General features: G+C 37.4%; 1 protein-coding gene and 2 long non-coding RNA genes across 7 annotated transcripts in view; 2 read left to right on the top strand and 1 right to left on the bottom strand.

The window, feature by feature from the left end:
* MEGF10 (multiple EGF like domains 10) overlaps window positions 1–23,777 on the bottom strand; it is a 375,350-nt gene that overhangs the window by 79,814 nt on the left and 271,759 nt on the right. For all 4 annotated transcript variants that reach the window (XM_021940186.2, XM_021940185.2, XM_021940188.2 and 1 more), the window contains one exon: window positions 9,498–9,590. In XM_021940186.2, the coding sequence (XP_021795878.2) occupies window positions 9,498–9,590 (93 nt within the window). The remainder of the gene's footprint in view (window positions 1–9,497; window positions 9,591–23,777) is intronic.
* Window positions 1,132–13,873, top strand: LOC110743618. Of its 2 annotated transcripts, XR_002522942.2 has the most exons (4): window positions 1,149–1,211; window positions 4,128–4,256; window positions 12,974–13,238; window positions 13,775–13,873. It is a non-coding gene; the product is annotated as an uncharacterized LOC110743618 (long non-coding RNA). The 2 variants fall into 2 exon arrangements; XR_004183988.1 differs by lacking the exon at window positions 4,128–4,256 and having other exon boundaries at window positions 1,132–1,211.
* Window positions 22,327–23,777, top strand: part of LOC108586406 — a 28,845-nt gene continuing 27,394 nt past the window's right edge. The window contains exons 1-2 of the long non-coding RNA XR_004183989.1: window positions 22,327–22,415; window positions 23,440–23,520. This is a non-coding gene — a long non-coding RNA (uncharacterized LOC108586406). The remainder of the gene's footprint in view (window positions 22,416–23,439; window positions 23,521–23,777) is intronic.

Genomic DNA, 23,777 nt, shown 5'->3' with positions numbered 1-23,777 from the left:
TGCAAAGGCAAAAATAAAAATAGTGTGCTCCATAAATGAAAGGCAGAGGCTGAGCACTGTGATGTCTTGAAAGGTAGAAGAATGAGAAGGCATCAGGGAAACAGGAAGAAATAGATCAAGCATGACTGGATGGATCGTGCTCAGAGCTTTGGAGTTTATTCTAACTGCAAGGGGAAATTCCGGCTGGTTTTGGGAAGGAGAGCAGCATGCTCTAAAGTACATTTTTACAAGATCACGCTGGTCTCACTCTGGTCATAGAGAATTGACTCGGTGGCATCTGAGGAAGAAGGAGGAAGACCAGCAAGGAGACTATTGCGATCACCAGTTTAGAGAGAATGTGGCACGGACTGGAGTGGCAGCAGTACAGATAATGAGAAGAGGTTGGATTGGGTTATATTTTGGAGTTGAACCAACGAGATTTGCTGAAAAATGAATATTGCACCAAGTATCAAAAAAAAGAAAAATCAATGAATGATATGAGGTGGAGTTAAACAACATGACAGCCCAGTCTTATCTTTAAAGCCACTGCATAAACTCACTAGCACAAGTAATTTAAACATCATCAGTATTCTTACTATGCCAGAAGCAATATACACTGGACTTGATTTCATCTGGTAAGGACATCTGTGATCAGAGGTTGGAAATAATGAACCACATAAATAAATAAATAAATAAATAAATAAATAAATAAATATAAAATAAAACTTTACCAGGTCTTCTGTCTGAGGAATCTCATGGCAAGGAACTGTGGACAAAGAGAGGCTCCATTTAAAGCAGAGTAGGGGGCCAGGCATGGTGGCCCATGCCTGTAATTCCCAACACTTTAGGAGGCTGAGGCAGGAGGATCACTTGAGTCCCAGAGTAGGGACCTGCATGAGAGACATGGGGAGACCCTGCCTTTACAAAATATTGGAAAATTAGCTGGGTTTGCTGGTGTATGCCTGTTGTCCCAGCTACTCGGGAGACTGAGGTGGGAAGATGGCATGATCCTGGGAGGTCGAGGCTGCAGTGAGCTATGGTCATACCCCTGTACTTCAGCTTGGGTGACAGAGCGAGACCCAGTCTCAAAAATAAATAAGTAAATAAAGAAGGGTGTGGCCTGTGAGACAAGAAGACATGTCACAAAGGGCTGCCCCCTCCTCTCTTCGGTCAAAAGACTGGGCCATGTGTGAAGAAGTGTGATGTAAGCTATGTTTGTCACACAAGGAATCGTAAGTAGCATTTACTTGTCATTATATACTGACAGGCACAGCACTGGAGAATACCTGTTAAGTCCTCATTTAATCCCCACAAGCCTATGAGTATAATAGACATTCTTATCTTTGTTCAAAGCATGAGGAAAGGGAGGCACAGAAACATCACAGAAAGAAGAGCAGCTAGGAGGATGGCGATTCCATTCCAGGATGGGTGACGGAGGGTGGTGTTAGTAGTTCTTTGCCCCTCCTGAAAGTGGCAAAGAACAGCCCAAATTTTGGACTCCTTAGGAAAGGCAAAATCAGCAGTTTCTGTCTGTGACCTCTATCAAACTATTTGGATGGTCCATCAGTGAAACTACCTTTGGGACAATTCTGATGAACTGTTCAGAACCCAATCCTTCCCAGTTATCATCATCATCCTGCCCCCAACACCAGTGAACCCAACTGATCTACTCTTATTCTTGCTGCTCCATCAACCTGATTTCTAAAGTAATTCTGACAGCGTGACAGGCCTGTTAAGGACTTGCAGTGAGGACTGGGCTCCCAGCGTCTGCTCTCTGCAGACAGCATCGATCCCACCATTGTTGCCAGTCAATAGATCTTTATGGCAGACTTTGCTAGGAAGTATGTCAGCTTTTTGAGCCTTACGTTTCTGGCTGGTAATATCTTTCAAATGGATTCCCCCATTCGAATATCCTGCAGGCAAAATCTTACTACTTTCTCCATGCTGTACATCATGCCTGCTTTACACAAAAGGTTATCAGTGTTCCTTACACTGCACCTGAAAATGCTTAAGCTAGTCTTGCCTCCTAGGCATATTTTCACTACTGCCAAGTATATTTAACCAAGAATGCTATTAGTGACTCAATAAAACCCAAGTCTGGAGTTTCTAGACCAAAGTTAATTTCTATTTTTGCCTCTATGTGGTACTAATGTCAAAAGCAAAGAGCCCGAGGGACAAGCATTTGAAAACCATATGCTGGCTGATTTAGGACTCTATCATTTGTGCCCTATAGCTGTAGGTGAAATAGATTTCTCTATAGATGTTTGAGAAATTATAAATAGGATTATATGGCTTAAGAAAACAAATGTGTTATTGCTATTCATACAAAAGGTTTAAAGGGCTTCCATCACAAAGAAAGATCTCAGGAGTTGCATATACATATTGATTAAAGTAAGTCGTACATAAAATCACAGACTTGAAAAGGATCGTAAATAGAATCTGCCCCAACATTCACAAAATTATGAGTGAGGAAAGTCTAGATGGGTGCCATTATGAATTCATCATCTCTAATATTAATGGGCCCTCAACATCTCTCAGAGGGTTTGTTTTCATAATCGTCTGGTGTTGTCTGCCCCTGTCTCCTGCTCTCATTCTCCTCACTGTTTTTGACTCTTGCTACTTTCAGTAAACCTGTTTTCCAACTTCCAGAGGCCCCATACCACAGTAATCAAAGTTACTGGCTCTGAATGAGATGCAAGTTTGGCTCCATCACTTACTAGATATATAAATTCAGGCAAGTCACCTAAATGTTCTGCACCTCCGTTTCCTCATCTGTAAATTAGGAACAATAACTGCAACCATCTCATAGTATGTTGTGGCCATTAAGAGAGCAATTCCTGTAAAGCTCTTATAATGATGCTTGCATACCAAGTGCTCAATAAAGATGAACTATTACTATCATCATCACCAATGTAACCGCCCTTCTGCCCCCTTTTATGTCAGCAGATTCTCTCCTGCCAGTTTATCAAGAGAAGGAAGGTCATCTGATATAGACTTCTTCAGATTCTCCTCCCCATTGCCCACCAGCACCCCTGACACCTAGAAACCTGTTTACACCTATTCTAGCCATGCTTTTCTTCCTCATTCTGTTGGGAATGGGAAGTACTCCTTGCTAATCTCTCAGTCAGTGCCCAGGATCCCATCACATCTCCCAGCTGTCTTCTCAGGAGCCTTATTGCCTCTATTCCACAATCCACTCTCTCAACCCGGTCTCTAGCCTCTCCCTCTTTTCTTTCACCATCTTCTCAGGTTCGGAGTCTTTTTCACCTTAAAACATAGACAAAGGCTTAAAAAAGAAAAAAAAATTTCTTGACCCTACACTTACTTCTTACTAACTCTCTATTTCTTTTCTTCCTCTCCTTGGCTTCTCAGGGAAGTTTCTGGAAGAGTAGTCTATAGCAATCTGTTTTCTGTTCCCATCTGAAAGTGAAGGGCTGTATACTCTTAGCCCTCCTCTCCCTCGTCCACTCAGAAAATCTCTCACAATCTTATCTGACTCCATCCAGTTTCCCTCAATCTACCTCTTCTACAGAGACAGTTCTCTTTCTTTCACTTTATCTTTCTCCTAAGCTATGAGTTCTGTCAGAGCAGCAACCATTCCTCATTTGTTCCTTTATCCCAAGCATTCAGTGCAGTCCCTTGCACACAGTAATCATTCAATGAAAGTTCACAAAATGAACACATGAATGACCTTCTCAGAATCATATAGAATCATATGATTCCTTCAATCTAATTAAATGGAAGCTTTACTGTGCTCCAACCACATGTCAGGCACAATGGAGGCTTACAGAGATTAATAACACATGGCCTTTGCCCTCCAGGAGTTGTTTATCATCCAGTGAGAGGAGAAGAGCAATGGAGAATTGATGCATGAGCAGATAAATGACGGAGGGAAGAACAGAGCTAGAGCAGGAAAGAGGGGAGGGGAGAAGGAGATGACATAAAATAGATTAATGTCATTCACTCATAAAAGCTAGGATATGCATTAAGAGGCCAATAAAGGTAAAACACATGTGCTTTTTTAAAATAATAATTTTAATCCAATTTAAAAAGAAGGAATATGTCTAAGTCTAGTCAAATAAATCATGATTTCATTCTAGGAGAACAAACTTTTTACAATTCTCTGACATGCCTGGTTTTTTATACAGAGAATACATTGAGACCTAGGAAAGCCAGGAACACTGACTGTCACAGGCAGGAACCTTTCCCTCAGCTGCCAAGGTAAACAGACATATCAAATGTCAAAGAGAAGCCTCTGTGGAACTGGACATTTGAAGGTATTTGGCAGTCCCTTAATCACCCATGTATTTTAGAAAGGAAAAAAAAAAGATAGCTATGTATGATGGTTATCAATTGGTTACCATCTGACCATTTTAGACTCCTAATGTCAATAAAAGGAGTTAATATTCTGGTTGGAGTGATTGATCCAGATTGGGAAATCCGAGTTTCAAGGGAAAATTGGGTTGCTGCTGCACAGGGAGGGAAGAACTATGGCTGGAACCCAAGGATCCTGTGGATTACCTCTTAATACTCCCATGCCAGTAATAAATGCTGATGAGAAATGTCAACAATCAAAAAAAGGCAGGACAAGTAGGAATGCAGATCTTTCAGTAATGGAGGTTTGAGCCACTCCACCAGGTAAATAACCCCAAGTAACTGAAGTTTGGGCTGAGAGTGGGGGAAATATGGGATGGGAAGTAGAAGAGAGAAGCCATAAATATCAGTTATCATCTTGTGACCAATTACATGAAAGACGTTTGTAATAGCTCTTAATGTTTGTTATTTGTTTGTTATATGTATATACTTATTTTTATTTGCTATTTTCTTTTTTTCCTTTTTGTTTTATATGCTAGTTGTTGCAAGTTAACTTTAGTATCTAGGAAACAGAATATTCAGCAGAACTGTGACTTAATTTGAAAAAAAATTAATATAACCAGCAATGAATCCAGTGAATGTTGGGACTTGCATCTCCTCATTTTAGGAAGAGAGTATGAGCATGTTCACGTCTAAGATGAATTGCTGTATACTAGGTGGAAATACAGGGTTTTTTAATGTATAGGAATGCAAACGTGTGTGGAGGGTGCATATAGGAGTTAGATAACCAAAGGAGTGTACATCAACAGTTATCAACTTATTGCCTTTCAGCTCTAAATTTATCCTTCATTGCCTGCTCTACATAAACGGATATGTGCCCTCCAAATATTTTTCTATTGCCAGTTGGCCAACTGTTACGTATTTTCAATCAGGGGCGCTACAGAGACATTGCAAAAGGAGTTTTCCATTCTAGTTCCAGTGCACTCAGAGCACGTAGTGCGCTAGCTCCTAAAGCACCAAGCTTCTGCAATGTAAGCACAGTGTCAATGGCTGCGCCAGTACCTGGCTCCTGGAGCACCTATGGCTTTTCCAATGCCTTGTTTCTGTAGCACAAATTGCTTATCCAGAACCAAGTTCTTGCAGCATGGACAGCTTCTCTAGCATCTAGCTCCCGTAGTACACTGTGGCTAGCAGCACCCATCAGCCAACAACTTCCCCTTTTTTGTAGCAGAGTGCTTCTGGTGAGACTTTTCCATGAAGAATTTTTTCCAAAAGTCCTATAAAAGTTCTAGAGGGCATATTTCCAGCAAGTTCTGCTAGAATAGTACCACAGCAGCCTCTCTGGATCTGAGTGAGCTGTGGCTGTGCCCTTTCCAGCAGTTCTGGATCACACCCTTAGTGGGGTTTCTTCTTTGTACATTCTATCTCCACCCTAGGGGTAGTGGTTCCTTCTTATAGCTGCTATTCCTATATTCTCTAGAGATCTATCTACTTCTTACTAGCCCATCCCCCATTACTCCAATCTCCTATTATAGTTAGTTAATAATTCTTTATATTTAACTTTCTCCTTTGAAGTTACTTTGTGTCCTAGTAGCAATGACCACACCTAGATCTTGGTATATATATACCACTCTACAATAAAAGGTACCAAGGTTCCTTTGAAAAATCGTTCATTTTAGGGCTGCAGCAGGAAAAATAAAAAATGAGCCTGGAATATCTTCTAGCACCAGAAAGTAAGAAAGCACTCAAAATCAAAAAGATGAGTCACGTCAAAGGGACACAATGGGTTGGGCGCAGTGGCTCACACCTGTAATCCCAGCATTTTTGGAGGCCGAGGTGGGTGGATCACCTGAGGTCACGACTTCGAGACCAGCCTGGGCAACATGGTGAAACCCCATCTCCGCTAAAACTACAAAAATTAGCCAGGTATGGCAGCACAGGCCTGTAAGCCCAGCTACTAGGGAGGCTGAAGCATGAGAATTGCTTGAACCCAGGAGGCAGAGGTTGCAGTGAGCCAAAATCGTGCCATTGCACTCCAGCCTGGGCGACAGAGTGAGACTCCGTCTAAAAACAACAAAAAAGCACACAATGGCCAAAGCTGGAATGACCTGGGCAACAAAATACATTATGTAATACTGTTTTATAATCCAAAATGTCAAATCAATACACATGAGTCCTTACTGACATAAATAAATGTTTGAATAAATGCAGGAGAAGAAACAAATCTTCCTTACAGAAAAATTCCAAATAATATAGGCAGATATTCCTTCCTCAAAGACATGGAGCTTGAGTCCTGCCCTTCATCCCTAAAGGTAAGAGAGACTTAGTTACTTGCTTCTACAGAGTAGAGTACAGAAAGGGGAAAATTGTAACTTTATGTGGAGAAGCCTAGCACACTACCTCAACCAACTGATGAAGGTTAACCAAGTGATGACATCAGTGATGTCACATGGATATCATGATATGATGTGAAGAGAAAGAGCACTTCAACTCCGGTATTCTCTTCAAAACTCATAACCCATGTCTGATCATGAGAAAAACACCAGACAAACACAGATTGGGAAACATTCTACAGGATACCTGGCCAGTTCTCCTCTAGACTATCAATATCAAGGTCATGAAAACAAGGAAAGACTGAGAAACTGTCACAGATCAGAAAAGACAGGGGAGACATGACAGTGAAATGTAGTGTGTTGGTCTGAGCTGGAATCTGGAAGAGAAAGAGGACATTAGTGCAAAAACTGATAAAATTCAAATAACATCTGCAGTTGATTTAATAGTAATATACTACTGTCAGTTTCCCAGTTTTGACAAACTAATAATAATTTAAGAAGTTAACAATGGGGGAGGCTGGGTTTGAGCACACAGGAGCTCTGTACTATCTTTGCAACTTTTCTATAAGTCTAAAAGTGTTCCAAAATAAAACAAATTTATACTTAAAAAATTTAAAAATTACTGTGGTTTCTGTCTCCTGATTGTACCATAAGTGATACAAGGAGCCAGTCTAATTATCAAAGGAATTATTTTATGGATCCAATGTACACCATCAAATTGATACATAACAATAACCAAAGAGGAGGGGAGATGGAAATAGAATCCTTTGAAATTAGGCCATTTAAACTCTGCTAAGTAGCACATTACTAGACAATAAATTTTGGTTCCAGAATTATCTGGTCAAGAATAAACAAAATGATACATTTCCTGATATTAGGCTGATTGCCACAGACAAAACTCAGATAGCAAGACCCATATTCTGGGTTCAGCTCAGAATATCATTTTTTACCTGCTTAAAAAGGTATCAGAAATGTTTTTCTCAGAACACCTTTAAACATTTCAGACATCTGTTCATGTTTATTTATGCTTTTGTTCATCATAAAGTCAAACATGAGTTGTAAAAATAAACTAAAAGTTGCCTCAGTATCATATTTCAGTGTTACAAGAACATCTGTTCTCAGAATTCTAGAGTCTCCATTAAACTCCAAAATAAAGCAACAGTTTATTTTCTAGAAGGTCCTAATCAGTTCTAGAGAGTCTGAAACCCATGTAGGCTTTTGTTTTGCTTACACAAACACTCTTCAGTCTGAGCCCTCAGCTCAAGGTAGTCTGCAGTTCTTAGGAGACAAAGTATGAATGCAACTGAAGTTATTCTGTAGCTTTTTTGTCCTGGAATTAGTGGCAAACCACATAGTTTCAAATGACGAATATGCCCACTCTTCCCTATCCCACTAGTTTATAATAATGTTATTTTTCTTCAAGATGTCTAGGCACAACTGAGTTTTAAACTGGAAAAGTTAATGAAAGCAACATCACATTTGAGGTCACTCGGCCAGAAAAATGGACATGAGCCAAATCCCACATCCCAAACATTTTGCCTCAATGGCGTGTGAACAAAATGCCCACTCTCCTCCTGATTTCCAACAGAAGCAAAACAAAACCCTGCAAGACAGTTTTTCCCTGGAATTGAGAAGCCTGTCAGGGGCAGAAAGACACACACACACACACACACACACACACACACACTCCCAGTCACTGTTTAAGGTACAGTAAAAAGGCTCTTTCACACCAAGCGTTCTGTGCACAGACGGCACAAGGGCTTCCCCTGGAGATGCTGCTTCAAGGAGAGCCAAGAGATCACAAGTCCGAAACAAGTAGTCCTAGCAAGATAAATAATCTCCCCAATTCCAAAGTAAGCAAGTAAAAATTTTTAAAATCAGCTTATTGAAATAAGTCCATTCAGACTAATTTCAAAAAATTCCTTGATGGCAATGAAGAGAAATTTGTGCTGTCATGCGAACTTGCTAACTTTTTAAAACGATTGTTTCCTTTTTCTAAATGTAATGTTTCACGCATTACAATTTAGTTGCACTTTAATTCCTTCTCACGTTTCTCAAGGCGAGAAAAGAAGTATAAAGGAAAAGGAAGTGGATGCAATTACGTGCACAGCAACAAGTTAGCCAGAAGATTTTGGTTTAAACTGTGAAATTTAGAAAAGTAACTGTATTACATGACATTCCATGATATAATCTTTACGATAATGAATATGAAATGTTAGGTGTAGACTGCTTTGAGTCCAAAATGCCATCATTTTAGAATTATAATTCTAACACAATGGAGACAAATGATACACTATGTTAGGAATTATTTAACAAGTACCAAAATGTTCATGAATTTTCATTTATTACAGATAAGTCTCCCGAAAGTTATCTGAGCAAGTACTCATTATTTGCATCTCAGAATTCAGAGACAAAAAGATATGTTAGCATCAAAAATACCAATTTCACATCTGAGTTAAAAACCAACAGGTGGTAAATTTTAACCACCAAGAAATTTTCTTGGAGAAATCAACAGGTAAAAACAGAAGTTAGGATACAATAGCTATGTTACCACAACTGCCTTACTGAAGTAAGGAGCCTAAATTGTGGACCCTACTCTAGAAAATGCATTCACATCCGCAGAAGTATGAGCTGTTGTATGATTGCGGAAATTTCCTTCTTTCCAAGAACTTTTCGTTATACTTAATCAACAAACAATGTATATGTACATGTACAGATTTAAAAGAAACTGTATGACTGAGATGGACGTGGCATTCACACTACGCTCTGTGTAGGGATGAAGAGGGAAAGCATGACCCAGGGTCATCTGCAGACAAGGAGGCCCCTACAGCAAAAACATCCCGAGACGGACAACAGCAGGTGGAAACTTACCACTGGAGCAGTTGGTCCCTCCCCAGCCAGGCTCACACTGACAGGTGTTTGGAGCAATACAGCGACCGTGGACACATTTATCAGCACAGTGGGCTGTCAGAGAGAAAATCAATCAAATAAAGAAAGTTGGCACAAGAAAAAAAAAAGCCAACAACACAGCTGTTGCACATCCAAGTCTCAAGTATCACTTAAAAACAACATGCATGCTTGATAATTTTCTTCAATCCATTCCTCAGCCCTCTTACAGTCTGCTGTAGGACCAAACAATTCCCCTTCTTATTTTAGTATCGCCAAATAAATCCCATCATTTCTACTATTCTATTCTACTTCATGCTAAATTAGAAAAGACGATTCAAGGAAAATTGCCTAATTCACTCTTTAAAAAAATTATCAGTGAGTATCAAATATATCCTTTTTGTGTCAGAAGGAGCCTATGTGGAGAAACAAACCACAAAGCAGGATATCAGGGCCTCAGAGTGACAGAGTGGATGGGGAGTATTATGATTATGTATTATGATTTTTTTTACTAATACATTCACCAGAAACTGTAGTCACACTTCTTTGTGAACATGTTGTTCACAACTATGACACAGCAGAATTGCTTGCTCTTTTTCTGTTGAGGAGGATATTTGAAAAATGCCACCCAGGTCTTTGGAAAACAGTAAATCTCAATGCTCTTTCATTAGTAAATATCTCAGGTGTACTCTACCCTTGCAGACAAAGGGGCATCACTGCAAACGTGAGTGAATGGACAGTCTGATGATTTCCAAAATAGGCATTAAAATACGCTGTGCCAAATCTTAGCATTATCAACAACCTTAGTACCATGCACATTGGTTAAACATTATTTAAAATATCTAGATATATGCATAATTGTGAGAACAACTTAAAGGGTTTGGGGTTCAGATATTCTAAAATTTTATTTAAGGGTGGTATGAGGTGCTATATACTTTAGAGATGCATTTTATTAGTGCATGTCTTATTACAAAAGACTTACTGCCCAAATATATAAAACACCAATAAGTAAAATAAGCCTTATCTCCAGTAGCTCAAACTGGTAACATTTTTGTGGATGTAAAACCTTCAGGAATTTTTTCCTACATATTTTTCTCCTCAAAAAAATAGAATCATCTTTTTCAATATGCTTTTCCACTTAATATAATGACAATAATATTTCCATGTCATTAGTATTAATTTATGTGATTCATGCACTAAGGTGTATGTTTAATATGTGTGTGTATATATGTATATATACACATGTGCACACACACACAGTGCATAAATATTGCTGAACCATAAATGACTACTTCTAAGGTCTTGATCATAAGATTGAGACATGAAGATATATAAGGGTGGGCATTTTAGGTGAAGAGAAAGCAAAAGCAACAGGTAAAAAGAAAAACAAATAAGTTATGTTGGGGGCAGTGTTTGGGGCAATAGCTTTGCAAGGTAGAGAGAGAGAGACTCTGAAAACCAAATTAAGGTATTGGGACTTTATTCTGAGAATTCGCTAGGAATAGTTTAATGAAAAGTATACATTTGTTATAAGAAACCAACAGGGAGATGACACCACAATGAAATAAAGTGGCCATAAATTTTGGAAAATACAAGCTCTCTTGCTCTCATCAGAATAACTCTTTAGCACCTAGGCAATTTAGTGAGGAATACCAGGACTGGTGAGCTTGGGACTCTGGTCGAGGGTAGAATTTTCTGATACTAGAATTTGAAGGAAGTGCTTAGCAACCTCATAATATTTGAGTCAATTACATATTTCATTGTAATTAAAAGCAGAACTTGCCTGTAACATATGAACATACTGGCCCTGCATTATTTTGATTTTTGCTGCCAAGTTAAGTCAATATGTGCCAACTTCAGGGTTCAGTGTCTCCTTCCACCTCTAGGTTTGTGTTTGAACTTGTAGATGTCATTCTAAGCACAAGGTACTGTTCTTTTGTTAAAATTTAGGTATGTACATACCTAAAGCCAGCAAACTACGATACTTGAGTGTGCAAAGTTCAACTAAATGCCACAGTAGGCTTGGGTCTAGCAGTGCAGGGTATGCTCTGGATGCTATCTCACACTGTGTTCAATGGCAGCATGGGTACAGGGGACTCTTCCACCAGTGAGAGCTCTGGCACCCACTGTAAATATGTTAAAACAAGAGGGTTTGCCTCCCACTTGTCTTAGGTGCTGATGGCATCTATGTTTGCAACTATTACAGTGAACAGCCTTCAGACCCAAGTTTACCAATTATCCTTCTTCAACATAGTAAAGCTACTAAAATTCTGTTTGAATATTTCCAGAAGTTTTAAAAATTAGATACTCTTTGCCTTTAATGTGAAACAAGACTTCTTTGACACTGTGCATTTAAAACAAAACACAGAAATTGAATGTAGTGGCTGATGAAAGGAAGTATTCTCCATATTCTTGAATTTCAAACTTTTGTGTTTAACAGTATAGTTCCCACGAATTAACTTCATACAAAAGAAATTTTATAAATGTTCATTTATAACGTAGATTTATATTAATACAACTTAAATTGTTTTTTATCTTGGGCATCTATGTAAGATTTTATTGGACAAAATAATTAATATTATCATTTGAGAATTTGAAAACTTCTGGGTACTCAAAAAGCTGGATTCCATCAGAGCAACCTAGAGTTTTGTATTCATCTGGCAAGGAGCTGGCTACGAGGGGAGAATGTTTCCGGTATTCTATGGACAGGTCTCAATTCGCTGCTCTCCCTTTCTTCTCTATCCTTTCATTTTTTTCATCTTTTATCTTCATTTTCACTTTTTACCACTCGACTCATCTTTCTCTCCCACACACTACTTTTTTGATATACACCACAGAAGCTGGAGATTAAAATTTGGTTTTAATTGTAGTTGTGTTGACTCTTAACTCCAGGGTGACACCAAATGAGTTCCACCTGAATCAACTGGTAAGAAAGGTAAGATTGAGCAAGCCAGCCTAGCACTTTGCTCTAATATCAAGCTAGCACTTATTAGAATGGGTAAATAAATGCATAAGTTAAGCATATGTTCCAGAGAACTAAGAATCAGAATTGCATTTGGTTGGATCCCAATCCATTGTTTTTTTGTTGCTCTTATTTTGTTAACTCCAAAAAAGATAATAAGTAGATTTCTATGTGCAGAATCAAAGGAGACCTGCTTCAGAACACTTTGAGATTGCTCGATAATCACACAATGTTCTCATGTGTGATTCTCGATAGTGCAAACTTTGTGTTTTATGAAATGAATTCCAAGAAGTTCAGTCAATTATAATAATTTTTTAAAATCCGTGATGGTAATTTTAAAATATGGATTACATTTATGAAAACCTTGAGCTAACATTTGGCCAGAGTCTGAAACAAAATGTGGATGTGTCATTAGCAGAAAACAAATTTGCCTGTAAGTTAATTAGGAATTGGAGGAGGGAATCTGCTTCCCTAATGATTTATTTTTTCTTAATTAAAGCTAAAGCCAATGGAATCACCTCTGCGCATTGATGCCTAAAGACAAATAATGATCTAAATGATGAGAAATATTGTTGGGATGGAATCTAAAAGGAAAGAACACAAAATCCTACTTCTATGATGGAGAATCTTCACACATTAGACTCCCTTATACAAGTGCCATCTCTGCTCCATGCTCTTTTCCACTATCTCTGGGCTCTCCACATCAAGAAACAAACCTCATCAAAGATGGAAAAGAGCAAAGGGAAGCAACAGAGGAGGACAGAGTAAGCTATAGACCTCTCTATATTCTCTAATGTGCTAACTCACCAAGGTGCAGAAACACTGACTATGGCACATGCGTGACACAGACGCCCACTCCACCACCAAGAGATTAGCTGAGCTCAATTACTACCTTGGTCTTACCTCCCCCATTCAGCTTCAGATGTCACCTACTCTGGGTGTTGCTTCTATAACTAACATGCTCCACATGAAAAACCAATGTAGGCTAAAGACATTAATTGTTCATGTAGAAAACCCCAAAGTGTACTAGAAAAGAAAAAAAGGAACAGAGGTCCACTTAGCAAATGTTCAGTAGCTGAGATACAAAGAATAGGTACAAAGGAACCATTATAAGTGCGGCTGTCCCATGAATGGGAATAGATATTTTATTCCCTACCCATGTCCTTTCTTCTTATTTTTAAAAGGGCAATTAAAACTAGAATAACCCAAGCAAAGATAATCTATCTAATATGATTTCTTTTCTGCACCCATCTTTAAGAAAATCATTAAATATCATATTCTGAGTCTGAATCTTTTTCAGAGGCCAGACATAAGCTGAATCTCAACCTGCACTCAGTATGCTCCTTCAGACACAGCAAGCTGCACGGGGCAGCCAAGATGTCTTTTCCCTCAAGAACTAGGAGGCAAGAGACACTGATGAGAAGAACAGACCATGTCTTTGAAGCGAAAGCTGTGGACACTCTGTCTGCCTGATGGACAGGTGGGCACTGACATGATGACCCTGGAATCTTCTCTAATTAGGCTCCTGTTTCAGTCTTAGTTCCTAAATCCACTTAAATCCCATTACCAATGACATGGACCTCATTCCTTTTACTTGTAAATACTTGGCTTTAATACTGACAACCATTAACTATACTCAATAGTTTTTCTTCTGCCACATACAATTCCCTTTGGATTTTCACCTAGGGATGCCAAAAAAAGTAAAAGGAGGAGTAGACAGACTAAAGACTTCTTTATAAACCAATTATATCTCTAAAGACAGTATATATCATTGTCTTAAAGAATATAATATATTTATTTAAATTAATATGGAAAATGTTTCCAGAATCAAAATAGTTCTTGAAAACAACTGTCCAATAGAGACACAAACCTTCCAGCTAACCTATCTGTCCCCAGAAATTCCTTTTATGCTGATGTTATGAGCAAAGAGTGGAAGTCACAAATCTTATTTTCTCTCATTTATTCTCTGAGTTGCTACAGAGGAATATCGAGTTTTAGAGTTAAACGTGCCTTTACTGAGCATCATTCCTGCATTTTTCAGATGAGAAAATAGATCAGGAAAATGGGTACTTTCCCCAATATTCATAGTTGGTATTAAACCCAGGTCCCTGACTCCCAGTGGACCAAAATGTAAGATGGATTTTAATGGAAGTGAGAGGGAGCAGGGGTGAAAAGGATGATAGAGGGTGTTCTGAGTCAGATACTAGGGAGGTATACTAGATGGCCTGGAGTCAGAAGTCAAAAGATTCAAAGGAGGAAGAAGGAGAAAGAAGCAGAGAGTTGACTTCCAAGATAAACTTTATCTTCCCCACACTTTTGTCTGAGGACAATTACGTGCAAAGTCCTTACAAAATCTAATTGCTACTACAAGTGCACAGGAACCACTTTGCTTTCATATTTCCAAACATTATATTGCAGCCTACCCTATTATGTTTGTTTATAAAATGGAAAGGTAATTCTCTTTTTCTTCTGTTTAATATTTACTGATGCATTAGGTACATTGATAGGCCATACTGTGTATACAAAGATGGCAGACTGGGAACTCTTAGTCTTCAAGGGAATACTGATGTAGAGCCATCAAACTCAATAAATGCAGAGTAGAATCCAGGGATAATAAGACAGGTTTCAGAAAAATACTGTGAGAGCATACTGAATAATTCAATTTATTTGAAATGTCCAAATGGACAACATCATATGGATAGACAGGATATCAGTTGTTTGTCTAGGGCTGTGGGTTAATATGGATTGATGGCTAATAGGTATAAGGGTTGTATTGAGATGATAAAAATATTCAAAACTTGATTGTGTGACGGCTGTACAACTTTGTGAATATACTAAAAATGGGTGAATTGTACACTTTAAATGGTTGAATTGTATGGTATGTGAATTACATCTCAATAAAACTGTTGTAACAATACTGTGGAGACTGTGGAAGTAGTTAATTCTAACTGGGGTGAGATCAAGAGCATCTCATGAAAGAGAAAACATCTGAGCTGAAAAAATGGATATCTTTGAAAAAATGTTGCAGGGAGCAGTGCCCCCAAACAGCTGCTTCACACACCTTTTTCCTCGCATCCCATCCCCAAAGTTGCATAACTTTTTGCTTAGGGTCAGGGGTTCTTACCCCACAGCCACCAGTGGTCCATATGTGTGATGTCCATAGATGGCTGATCAGTGGTGGAAAGAACTTGAGAATGCTAGGAACCTAGACATTTGCACTTAGTAAATGTAATAATAATAATAATAATACAAAAACTCTGTATCTATAAGTCTTTTCTCTCCATTCCTTATAGGGTTTTCATGTCATTTCAGGGCAAGTACAAAGAGCTACTACTGGCAGTGTCTTTGGCAGACATTGCCAATTGTATACCCAATGTCTATTCTTTCTTCTACCCTTATTAACAGAATCTTACTTGTACCACGGCCAGCAGTGATGTCAGCAATAAACTACATTTATTGGCCCTCTTTCTAGATTGAAATGCCCTTGTGGAAAACAATGCCAAAAGACAGATTCAGTTGGTAAATGCAACTCCCCTTCTCTTTCTTCTTCCTGCTGCCTGGTGTGTGGACATCGCTGAATCTGCAAAGAGCACCAGGCAACTCTGAGGGAAGGACTAAGAGAATCATGGAACCCTTCACTCTGAATTCTTGGCATGGATAAATAAGTGCCATAAACCACCCACTTCCAGAATTATCATGACATGATGATCCTTATTATGTATATGTTTCTATTTTTCAGATCTCTACTTATTGCAGCAAAACATTATTTGTAACTAATACACTGCTTTTTTGAATGATCTTTTGGGTGAGTCGGTTACTAAATTAAATAAAAATAAACATTAGCAGAAAAATGGAAGACCCATCTATATAAGGAGGAGATACAAGAACTCAGAACTTGTGTCATACATTTTAAGTAAAGGTGTCACAACCTAGTCCAAGTGGGATGGCCAAAAGATATGAGGGGAATTAGAAATCTGGCCATTAGATACATACCTCATTCTCTCCCTGAAGCATCATTTTGACTCAAATTACAATGTGAGAAGAGTTAACTGTGGATACTATAAACCCCAAAACAACCACAAAAACAATACAACTAAGATTTATGGCTAGTAAGCCAACAAAGAAGATAAAATAGAATTATAAAAAATATTCAACTTAAAATGAAAGTATAAAAGAGAAAAATGAGAACAAAAAACAGATGGGACAAGCAGAAATCAAATCTAACTATATCAATAATCATATTAACCATAAGTGGTCTAATACGTAAATTAAAAGACAGAGATTAACAGATTGGATTAAAAGTGTAAGACCTAACTATATGCTGCTTACAAGTACAAGAAACACACATGATAAAAATGCAAATATTTTTAAAGTAAAGGTATGTTAAAAAACAACAACATACTAATGCTAATCAAAAGAAAGCTGGAGTAGCTACATTAATATCAAATGAAGACTTCAGAACAAAGACTATTTGTAGAGATAATGAATGTCACTTTATAATGACAATATGTTCAATCCATTATTAACGAAATAATAATCCCAAACAATAATCCCAAACATTAAACATTATGCATGCAGTTTCAGAAACTGCAATGAGAAATAGATACAACTAAAGCAGGAGATTTGAATAACTAGTCTTAATAATTGATAGAACAATTAAAAAGAAAATAAGATATAGTAGATTTGAAACTAAAACCAACTTGATCTAATTAATATTTATAGTACATTCCACCCAATAACAGCAGAATATATTTCCTTTTCAAGAACATACAGAACAATAATCAAGTTAGATCATATTCTATGAAATAAAACAAATCTCAGTCAATTTTAAAAGATTCAGCGCATACAAAGCAGTATTCTAATCATAAGGAAATTTAGTTAGAAATCAGTAACAGCAAGATATCTGGAAAATCCTTCCAAATATTTGGAACTAAATAACATACTTCTAAATAACTCAAAGTCAATAAAGAAATCAAAAGATATATTAATCAGAAGGTATTTTAAAGTAAATGAAAACAAAATCACAACGTGTCAAAATTATGAAATGCTGTTAAAGCAGCACATAGAGGAAATTTTGTAGCACCAAATGCCTGCATTATGAAAGAAGAAAAGTCTGAAATTATTTCAGTTTCCACCTTAAGAAACTAGAAAATAAAGATCAAATAAAACCCCAATGAAAGGGAGAGTAAAAGAAATAATAAAAATCAAAGCTAAAATCAATAAAATAAAAAACAGAAAAGCAAAAGAGAAAATTAACAAAAGTAAAACCTAATTCTTTGAGAAGATCAGCAAAATGGATCAACTTCTAACCATACTTATCAGGGAAAAAAGAGAAGAGACACAAGTTACCAGTATTAGAAATGAGAGAAGTGATATCACTATAAAATCTATAGATTTTTTAAAGGTAAATGTTAATAAAAACTTTATGCCAACAAATTTGATAACCTAGATGAAATGAAGAAACTACTAAAGCTTATTCAAGTAGAAATAAATAACCTGAATGGACTTATATATGTTAAAGCAATTAAATTATAGTTAAAAGCTTTCCTATTTTAAAAAACCTCCAATTCCAGATGGTTTCAATGATGAATTATACCAAACATTAAAAGAAGAAAAAATACCAATTCTAAAAAAACTTCTTCCAGAAAATTGAAGGCCAGAGACTACTTCCCAACTTCCCAACTGTGAGGTCAAAATTACCTTAACACTAAACCAGAGACATTTGCAGTAAAAAAGAAACAAACAAACTACAAACGAATATCATGCACATAGGTGCAAAAATTCTAAACAAAATTTTAGTGAATTAAATGCAACAATATGCAAAAGGATTAAACTTTATGACCAGGTGAGTAGAGGTTTGTTCTTTCATATATACATATATATATAACTTAAGTAGACCTGAATGATAAAATAATCATATATATATATAATGATTATATATATATGATTATTTCAAAAGATGTCTGCATTTAGCAAACATTTAGAAAAGTATATTTATTCCTAACAAAAAATTTCTGCAAACTAGAAACAGAAGCGAGTTTCCTCAACCTGATAAAGGGCAAATATGAAAAACCTACTACTAACATAGTCAATGGTAAAAGAATGAAATGCTTTCCTCTAAGATTAACAACAGAACAAGGATTCTTGCTCTTACCATTTCTATTCAGCATTATACTGGGGGTTCCAGCAAATATAATAAGGCAAGGAAAAGAAATAAAGCTTATATAGATTGGGAAGGAAGAAGTAAAACTGCCTTAATTTATAGACTATGTAAATATATGTATTTATTTAGAAAATCTAATGGAATCTACAGAAAAACTACTTTAAAAAAGAGCATTAACAAGATTACAGATAAAAGTCAATATGCAAAACCTCAATTATATTTCTATATATTAGCAACAATCAGAAATTGAATAGCCACTTACAATAACATCAAAAAATATGAAATACTTAAGGACAAATCAAGTCAAAGATGTGAAGGACCTGTACACTAAAAACCAACAACATTGTTGAGAGAAAGTAAAGAAGAATTGAACAAAACTGTCAACCAATTTGATCTATTTGACATTTGTAGAACACTCTACCCAAGAACAGCACAATATACATATTATCTTGAATAGTGAGACAGCACTTGTTTGTGAGTCAGATGACTCTATTAATAAGATATCAATTCTCCTCCAATAGTTGCATAGATTCAAAGCAATACCAGACAAAATTTCCAGATTTTGACTATTTCAAATAAAGTATCTCTGACCACTTGTGTACAACTACCAAGTGGTTCAGCCATTCAACTCCAGGTATTACCCAAGAGAAATGAAAGCATATGTATGCCCATACAAAGATGTGTACATAAGTTTTCAGAGAAGTTTTATGTGTAATTGTCAAAAACTGGAAAAAATCCAAATGTGCTAAGTACATGAAAGTATAAATTGTGGTATAGCCATACAATAGAATCCTACTCAGCAATAAAAAGGAATGAGCTAACAGTTCACAGGGCAATATGATAAATCTCAAAATGATTATGATGAGTGAAAGAAATCAGATATAAAATCAAGCATACTCTATGAGTCCACTTATATAAAGCTCTAGAAAATACAAAGTAATCTAGAGTGACAGAAAGCTGATCAATGGTTGCCTGAGCAGGGAGGGATGGATGGGAGAAATTAGAAAAGGGTATGAGGAAACATTCGTATGTGATGTATAGGTTCACTATCATGATTGAGGTGAGGGTTTAAGGATTGTGTACATATGTCAATATTTATCAAATTGTACACTTTAAAATGTGTAGCTTATTGTATGTCAATTTTACCTCCATAAAGCTGTTTAAACAACAACAACAAAAACACCCTAGAGTATGAGGAGAACTTTTAGAGAGAGGCAAAGAGCCCTCTCTCCATAGAGAAAAAAAATCTGAGCTAACACTCAAATCCTCTGTGTACATACTATTCCATTTTACTAAGAGTCTGTCATCACTGGTGGGTAGAGCTCTTTAAATGCCTATGAAGGTATTGGCTTTAGACCCTCCCAATAAATATTTATTTGGGGAACTGCTAATACTAAAAAATGACAATGCGATGTTCTACTAGGCTTTTCCTCTACAAAGTAATTGACTTCTACAGAAAAAAAAAATACAGCTTGTGTTGAAATAGTCTATTGTAATGGATCCCACACAAGGGATTGAAATACCATCTGTGGAGCACATAATCCTATTCATTTATTTGAAAACAGAAAGAGTTTTTAGCTTAATTCCACACTTAGATAGGCATTATCTATTCTGGCCACAACTCTCACAGTGTGTCTCTATAGGTTGAATCAGATTTAAGTAACATAAGTAACATGATCTTAATGGACTATAGCATCAAAATGTTAACCAGCACTGGAATAAATTCTAGTTTTCCTGAGCACAAATTCCTAACAACTGAACCTGCAACAGGTCTGATGATACAACTGCAAACTGATTCAATTTGAGAAGAATTTCAAAATCGTCAGCATATTGTTTAGGGAAGAAACCAGAAGGAAGGTACCTTCATTTGGGACAAATTATTTACCAGCTGGTCCTGCCGTGTCTGTCTATGAGGAAAGCATGACAATTCTATGCACAGGAAGTGCCACCCCAGGCTCTTCTGTTTTTAGAATGGCATTTCTCTTGGCCTGACCACTCTCTATGGAGCCATGAAATTCTTTTACAAATATTCTTTCCCACAGCATGTTTTCCACCACATGGCATTTCCCCTGGTCTGCCCTATTTCATCTTGCTGTCACTTTGCTTCCGGTTATCCAATACATCTGAATCACATGTGAATAATAAAGGCCAGCCCTAGAGAAAGTTAAGAGGGCAATGGAAGTCATAATTAGAGTACCACTTTTCCCACTCAGTTTCTTTTGCCCCTTCTCCCTCCTTGGTGGTGGTCCCTGGACATTTCCTCTAGAACTCTGGTGCCCTCGTGTTCTTCTCTTTCCCTGTCTACACCAGCTTGAGAATAAAGGAAGTCCTCATGCCCATGGGTCAATGACTAATAACAACAGCGGAGATCATTTCCCTTGTCAGGAACCTTTGCATTTCGGTATGAGAGTCTTAATTCAAATGTATAAATCAAGCAGTTATAATTTATTCAAAAGGAAAAGGGTAGCAGTTTCAAGAGAAAGCTGGCAGCAGAACCTTTGCTATGACAATGCCCCAAAACCAGGGAACACAAACTCAAATGCCTTCAGAGGCCACACGGATAAATTAGAGAACTATTACAAGTCAGGTCAGACCTGGGGAAACTCAGGGAGCACTTGCTCATCCAAACGGGGAGGCTTCTCTTCAGTTTCCTGTCTGTTGCCACATAGGAATATCAAGCCAGTGTTACCAACTGCCTGATTTTTCCATGGAAGATGAAAGTCTCAAGTTTTAAGTTAAAATTTTTTAAAATATAAAACTGCATGGGCCCTAAAACCCCTACCATTATGCATCAGATCATCCAGCCCCTGCTAAGTGATGGTCCTAAAAGAACACAAAATAAAGGGATTTTAAGTTCTTAGATGGGTCACTTTTTTTTTTTTTTTTTTTTTTTTTTTTTTTGAGGCAGGGTTTTGCTCTGTCACCTAGCCTGGAGTGCAGTGGCACAATCTCAGCTCACTGTAACCTCTACCTCCCAGGCTGAAGTGATCCTCCCACCTCTGTCTCCCTTTTGTCTTCATTTCACTTTTTTGACTCTGTATCAGCTGCCAAATCTATCATTTATATAGCTATTTTGATTATTTTCTTTCTTTCTACCCTATTAACTGATCATATAGCTATTCTGAATTTCACATCAGGAGCCACTTTTGGTGAACAACTGTTTGCCATAAAATACCTCTGCTGAGTTCAAAATTGCGGAGAGAGGTCCAGAAGAAGTTGTCCCCATCAATGAGGCAGTAAAATACGCATCTCCTCCATGCCATAGCAAAGGTAAGGAAGTATCTATTATAGCCTTACAGACGCAACTAAAACTTTCCCTTTCTTGAGTTGTTAAAACAGATTATATAATTGTCCTTAAAATAAATTAAAGGTCCAAAGAGTCTCAAACAAATTATAAATATTTAAAATTACCCAGTCTATGTTTACAGAAAACAAAATCCCTCAAAGCAGTGTTTTCCAAGTAACTAGATTCTGAGAACTATTTCTTCCATCATGTTCTTGGGGAAAGAAAAGGGAAGAGGGCACAGGGAGTAAGAAATTCCATAGTCAAAGAAGTTTAAGACACGTCTTTACTGCAGGCATTCCCAGAGCCTTTAATAGGCTGAAGCAAATCTTCAAGAAAGGGGATCCAACATACTACATTTCCCAAACTAATTGGATAATGCAGCAGTGAATTCTACAGGATGAGTGTTCCATAGTTCACCCTAGAGGGATTCAACTACAGATAATGCCCAGGATCCAAGTTTCTGGAAACCTATTCTCCTCCCTGGATCAACAAGTAGGTTTCATTCATGGTGGCACGTTTCCTTTTATGTCCCTCAATTTCGTGCTAAGTACAATAAATTAACTTAGCTATTGTTTCTTAGCTTAAATCTCCATTACTTTGAAGGCCATATCTTTAAACTTGTCATAACCACTTTTGTTCTTCCAACGTGGCCAGCTGGCCAGAGAGGCCCACCTTGAGCTAATGCTGCCTTCTGACACTTGAATCAAGAAGTCTGAGTTTCTCTGTCTTAACTCTCTTGGAGCTCTCTGATTTTCCTCTGGCCTTTTTTAGAATTAGTTATCAATTTAAAAAAAAAATAGGTCTGGACCTTGGGATATTACTACAACTGAAGGAAAGAAGAATGTCAGTGCAGCATTGATTCTACCAGTGCATCAATTTCTCCCTCCTTTAGCATCTCTGTGTGTGGCCCAGATGGATGCACTAGGTTTACCACTGGATTATCTGTAAAAGCGCTGGCAGTCGCTATCCCAGACTAAAAATATGCAAGTTCTGTCACCACCTGGTCATGTCAATGTTTTGTGGTTGGTCACTTAGATCAAACTGTGTTTTTTCCATTATTTTTAAATTACTTCGCCCTGAAAAGATTTGAACTATAGTACAATAAAAATTGCTTCTCAGTTCTTGGCTTTTATTTTAGCCATTTTCTATCCCTGCAAGGGGATTGCATAAATTATTAGGCTTGTAAAAATTCTACTTGTCCTGCAAAGACTGCAATTTCAGGAACTAATTTTCTAGAGATAAGGCAAGGATTTTTTCATTGTTTCCTTTTGACCCTATCTCCACAGGACTCTAAAGTCAGGCTTTCTCAAGCAAAAAAAAAAAAAAAAAAAAAAAGGCAGCAGACATGATCTCCTTCTGTTTAGATTGAGGCTATCTTGAATTTGTAGTGGGTTTTTAAAAAATTAAATTCTTAGTTTCTATTTATAAAATCCTAAACACTGAGCAAGCATTGTCAATCAGTAAAGCAACAAAGGTTTCTTGTGTTATTTATTAGATTTCCTATCTTCCCTACTAGCAGGGACCAACGACCCAAACTGGAAAGCAGAAGTTTAGGTTTCGATAGATGTGTGGGAAAATTGGAATTTCTGCTGGCACGGTATGTGGACAAAAGGCCTTCCCCTGTATTTACTGGTAGGTTCCTCTGAACCACGTCGGACTCCATAGCAACAGAGTACAGGGTCCCTATGGAAACAGGAAAAAATCCACTGCCAGTAGCAGGGAGGGCATCATGGGTGGGTATATTTGGGCACATACCATCTGATTGTTGTCAGTCAGGCTCTCTTTGACTAGCTTAACAGGATTGTCTCACTTTTATCTCTACTCAAAAGGATCTGCTTAAGTGAATCAAAAGAC

Source organism: Papio anubis, chromosome 5 (genome assembly GCF_008728515.1).
Source record: "Papio anubis isolate 15944 chromosome 5, Panubis1.0, whole genome shotgun sequence".
NCBI classification, from domain to species: domain Eukaryota; kingdom Metazoa; phylum Chordata; class Mammalia; order Primates; family Cercopithecidae; genus Papio; species Papio anubis.
The sequence above is the reverse complement of the archived record's forward strand: the minus strand, read 5'-3'. Positions and strand labels throughout refer to the sequence as shown.